General features: G+C 37.5%; 1 protein-coding gene across 1 annotated transcript; it reads right to left on the bottom strand.

Annotated features, from left to right (window-relative positions):
- Window positions 1-1,571: 1,571 nt before the first annotated feature.
- LOC140959288 (uncharacterized) lies at window positions 1,572-4,528 on the bottom strand. Its single transcript, XM_073417159.1, has 5 exons — window positions 4,289-4,528; window positions 3,529-4,168; window positions 3,204-3,487; window positions 2,564-3,064; window positions 1,572-2,486 (listed from the first exon to the last, which is right to left on the bottom strand). The coding sequence occupies exons 1-5, from the start codon at window positions 4,526-4,528 to the stop codon at window positions 1,572-1,574; spliced, it is 2,580 nt and encodes an 859-aa protein (XP_073273260.1).
- Window positions 4,529-5,137: the final 609 nt, after the last annotated feature.

The raw sequence follows: 5,137 nt of genomic DNA, 5'->3' as shown, positions 1-5,137 counted from the left end.
GAACTCATTGGGGTGGTGGCTTGAGAGCAATGTTTCGTGCCGAATTTCTTTAGCATATCTCGAGTGTATTTGGCTTGATTGATAAATATACCATTTTCGTACTTCTTGACTTGCAGTCCTAAAAAGTAATTTAATTCTCCCATCATGATCATTTCAAATTGCTCCTGTATCATCTTAGAGAATCTCTCACATAGCTTAGGGTTAGTTGATCCTAAAATAATATCGTCCACATATATTTGTACAAACAGTGAATGATCATTTTTTGAGAATCTAAACAACGTTTTATCGATCGTTCCAATTAAGAAACCATGCTCAAGCAAGAATTTGGTTAATATGTCATACCATGCTCTCGGGGCCTGTTTTAGTCCATATAGTGCTTTGTCAAGTTTGTAAACATAATCAAGGAGAGTGTGATTAACAAAGCCGGGTGGTTGTTCTACATGAACTTCCTCATTTAACAACCCATTCAAAAAGGCAGATTTAACATTCATTTGATATAATTTGAAGTCTTTAAATGCTGCAAATGCCAGAAATATTCTAATAGCTTCTAACCTGGCTACTAGGGCAAATGATTCATCAAAGTCTATACTTTCCTCTTGTCTATAGCCTTGAGCTACTAATCTAGCCTTGTTTCTTATAATTAAACCGTTTTTATCCATTTTGTTCCTAAATACCCATCTAGTTCCAATCATATGAGTATTATTAGGTCGAGAGACTAGATGACAAACTTTACTCCTTTCAAACTGATTAAGTTCCTCTTGCATGGCTTCTATCCAATTTGTGTCAAGTAGTGCTTCATCGATTTTCTTAGGTTCTATCTCGGAGACAAACGCATCATGCATAAATTCATTTATCATTTGATTTCTAAGGAGGAGCAGTAGGGTTACCGATGACCAGCTCGAGTGGATGATCCTTTTTCCACTGGAGACACGGTCCATATGGATTTGGCTCAGTTGGTTGAATGGTGTTATTTCCTTGCTCCAATGCTCCTTCTTCTAGTTGTGTATTTTGCGGTTGTTGGTTGTCCTCCGGTTTATTCATCTGTGGAGTTTGTTCTTGAACGGTTGGAATTTCGTTTGAGATGATTTCACCTATTTTTCTCATATCTATCTTATCATCACTGCTGGCTTCAAGGTTAGTAGCGTCAAGATTATTTTCAAAGTCATTTATGCTGCTACTACTATCATCATGATATATAGATGATTCATCAAATATAATATGTATGGATTCTTCAACAGTGAGAGTTCTTTGGTTATACACTCTGTATGCTTTGCTCACTGTTGAATATCATATAAAAATACCATTGTCAGCTTTTACATCAAATGTGGTGAGATGTGTCTTGCCATTAATATGAATGAAACACTTACAACCGAATATACGAAAATATCCAACTTCAGGCTGCTTTCTGGTCCAGATATCATATGGAGTCTTTTCATGATTCTTATTGATCATGGACCGATTTTGAGTATAACAGGCCGTATTAATGGCTTCTACCCAAAACATTTGTGAAATACTGGATTCAGCCAGCATGGTTCTAGCTGCTTCCTTCAATGTGCGGTTTCTCCTTTCAGCTACTCCGTTTGTTGAGGTGATCTTGCAGCTGACAGTTCATGTTTTATACCATGGTCTTCGAGATAGGATGACAGGATTTGATTTAGAAATTCAATCCCTCTGTCACTCCTAATTCTGTCAACTGCTTCACTTTTCTCATTTTGAAGTCTTTTGAGCAGCTTGATTAGATGGGTCGCGGTTTGATCTTTGGAGTTTGGGAATATCACCCATGTAAATCTGGAGAAGTCATTAATTACTACAAGAGTATATTTCTTTCCCCCTAGGCTCATCACGGGTATTGGTCCGAACAAATCCATATGAAGAAGTTCCAGGCATCTTGCTGATGAGTTTCTTCTTTTGCTCTTGAATGATGATCGGACTTGTTTACCTAATTGACAAGCATTGCAAATTCTATCTTTGGCAAAATCAATGTTAGGTAGTCCAGATACTAGTTTAAGTTTGCTAATAGTAGCGATGGATTTGAAATTAAGATGATTGAGTCGCTTATGCCAAAGCAAATTTTTATTCCCATTTAAGGCGATAAAGCAAGTAAGTGCACTAAGACAATCATCATTCCATTTAACTTTGAATGTATTTTGCTCTCTAAGACCAGTTAACATGATATTTCCTGCAGCGGTTTTGACAGTGAATATGAGTTTTTGAAACTCCACGGTGTAACCACTGTCACATAGTTGGCTTATGCTTATCAGGTTATAACATAGATTTTCTATAAGAAGTACATCTTTAATGATAATTTTGTCGTGGATAATCTTACCTTTACCCACAGCTCTACCTTTAGAATTGTCACCAAAGGTGATTGTTAGACCTTTGTAGTTGATTACTTCTGATAAAAGATCTTTGTTCCCAGTCATGTGTCTAGAACAGCCACTATCCAGGAACCAGATGGATTCCTCCAACTTCCTTTTCTTTGATATCTGACATTATTGAGATAAGAGATTGGTAACCTTTTCTATTTGAGTACTGAGTTTATTAGTCCTTTAAGAACCCACACTTGAATTATCCTGAAGGATTTTTCATGATGTGTCCTAAAGTGAGTGTTGTTGTCTGCATAATCAGATGGTGTATGCAGTGTCTTTTCCTTTTCAGTATGTTGTTTGGACCATCTGTCATTTTCACTCAACCTATATCTCTTTTGAACAGGTCGGCTGTTGTGGTAATGGTTATGTCTAGTTTTTGAATGATATCCGGTTGAACTTGACTCTCTGCTGGCCCAACCTAAACCGGTTGTATTTGGCCTGCGTCTGAGCCATGATCTGTTGGATTTAGCATTCTCAATTTCAACATATCCTAGACCACATCGCCTTTTGTTATTTTCAAGATTTACATTCTGAGTGCCTTGATCTTCACGTTTATCATGTTCATATACCGCACTAGATCTGACAAATTTAATTGGTTTTAAATTGTCTTTTTCTTGTAGCGGTTGAGTTGGTTCTCCTGAGGTGCTGCATTCACTGATGCTATAACCTAGTCCGATTCTATCTCCGACCGGTTTCTGCATTTAATGCATCCTGTTAAGAGAAATAGAGGATTTGTTCCAGGTGTCGACTGTATTTATCAACCGTTTATTTACTTGTTGCATGGAACAATCTTCGCAGGTCATCGATCTCAGCTGCTAACAGACTTAACTTTACTTTTAAACTGTCAACCTCTTTTTGCTGCGAACAGCTAGAGAGGGTCAACTTGTTTTTCAATTTTTGTTTTTCTGTTTTAGTTTCACTGAACTGCTGTGATAGCCCTTTAAACTCATTCACCATTTCATGCAGTGATGTGACAAGATCTTCTCTTGTGAATTCAACAGAGTTAAAGTCAAATACCATTTCATCGGTAGATTCTTGATCTTCTTTGGCCATGAGACATTCTACTTTCTCATCTTCGCTTTCACTTGAAGATTCTTCAGAGATGGATTTTTCTGACTCTGATTCATCCCATTTGCCTTTATCTTCTTCTGCAACTAACCTCGCTGATTCTTCTTTTTGATGAATCTTTTGTTGTCTTTAACCCATCTTCTGTCTTTAGATTTCTTTTCATCTGTTCTTGGCCTGTTGCATTCTGCAATAAAATGTCCTTTCTTTCCACAGTTAAAGCAAGCTTGACCATCATCAGTATGGTCCTTGTTGAAGTGAGGTTTATTCATCTGTGATTGATTCTTACGCATGAATTTGCTGAATTTTTTAACAAATAGAGACATAGCATCATTGCTTAATTGCTCGGCCGATTTCTTACTTGTGTACTCTTCAACCGGAAGAGTCACTGTTGTAGCTGCCAAGGCCTTTGTTTGTTGGGAGGTGGATGGTTCTTCTTCAGTTCGTATTCCAAGCTCGAACTCATACACTTTAAGGTCGGTGAAGAGATCATGAAGTTCCAGCTTGTTCAGATCTTTAGATTCTCGCACTGCTATAGTCTTTACGTCCCATTTTCTGGGAAGAGCTCGCATAACCTTCAAAGCAATTTCTCGGTTAGAATATTTTTTTCCTAATGAAGTAAGTTCTATGATAATACCGCTGAACCGTTCATCAAATTCTACCAGAGTTTCTCCCGGTTTCGTTTTTGCATTGTCAAACTTTTGGATGGCAACCGTTAACTTGTTTTCTTTTGTCTGATCGTTGCCTTCACATAATTAAGTGAGTTTTTTCCATATTTCCTTAGCAGTAGTGCAAGTCTTGATTTTGGAAAACATATTTTTGTCCAAAGTCTTGTAGAGGATGTCTTTTGCAACGTTGTCCGGATTTGCCTTCTTTTTATCCTCAGCTGCCCATTCGGATCTGTGCTTTTCTACCATCTGAGGAGCACCTTCGGTTGTGGCAGCAGCTGTGTTCACATTCAGAATTTTTATTGGCCCGTCAGTAATGACATACCACATGTCGTCATCTTGGGCTGCTAGATGTGCCTGCATACGAATTTTCCAGTCATCATAATCTTCTTTAGAAAACATTGGAATTTTGTTGAAGGATGCCATAAGTATTTAAAAGATGTCAGTGTTTGAGAAAACCCCGCTCTGATATAACTTGTTGGGATCGGGAAAAAGTTTAGAGGGGGGTGAATGAACTCTTTTAAATTTTCTTCTTTAAAATGTTTATTTCAACCGTTTTTAGGCGGTTGAAAAATCTTCTCAAACGGTTGGAAATGTGAACCACTATCAAGCGCGGAAAACGCTTCACAATCTTCAATAGAAACTTAAACACGTTAACATGCTTAATCAATAATTAGAGACTAGAAAAGTAAGTGCTTGCGAGAAGTAAAGTGACACAAGATTTTTTATGGATGCTCGGAGAATGAATACTCCTACGTCACCCCTTCTTCCTCCTTAGGAAGGTTTCCACTAAAAAACTTTGGCTTTACAAACTTTTTGCAACAGCCCACTCCAATCCGGACTTATCACACTGCCTGTTTTGGAACTTTTAGTGATCACTTTACACTTCTGGATATTAAGAACACTTAGTTCACCAGACACCAAGACTAAATCAAATAACCAAAAGGTTACCGATATAAATAAGCAGTTTGGTTTGAGTAGCACAAAATTGATCCTTAGATGATCGAATGTAATTCTATTCAAAGCGTGCTGAAA

This window comes from Primulina huaijiensis, chromosome 15 (genome assembly GCF_012295235.1).
Source record: "Primulina huaijiensis isolate GDHJ02 chromosome 15, ASM1229523v2, whole genome shotgun sequence".
Lineage (NCBI taxonomy): Eukaryota > Viridiplantae > Streptophyta > Magnoliopsida > Lamiales > Gesneriaceae > Primulina > Primulina huaijiensis.
The sequence above is the reverse complement of the archived record's forward strand: the minus strand, read 5'-3'. Positions and strand labels throughout refer to the sequence as shown.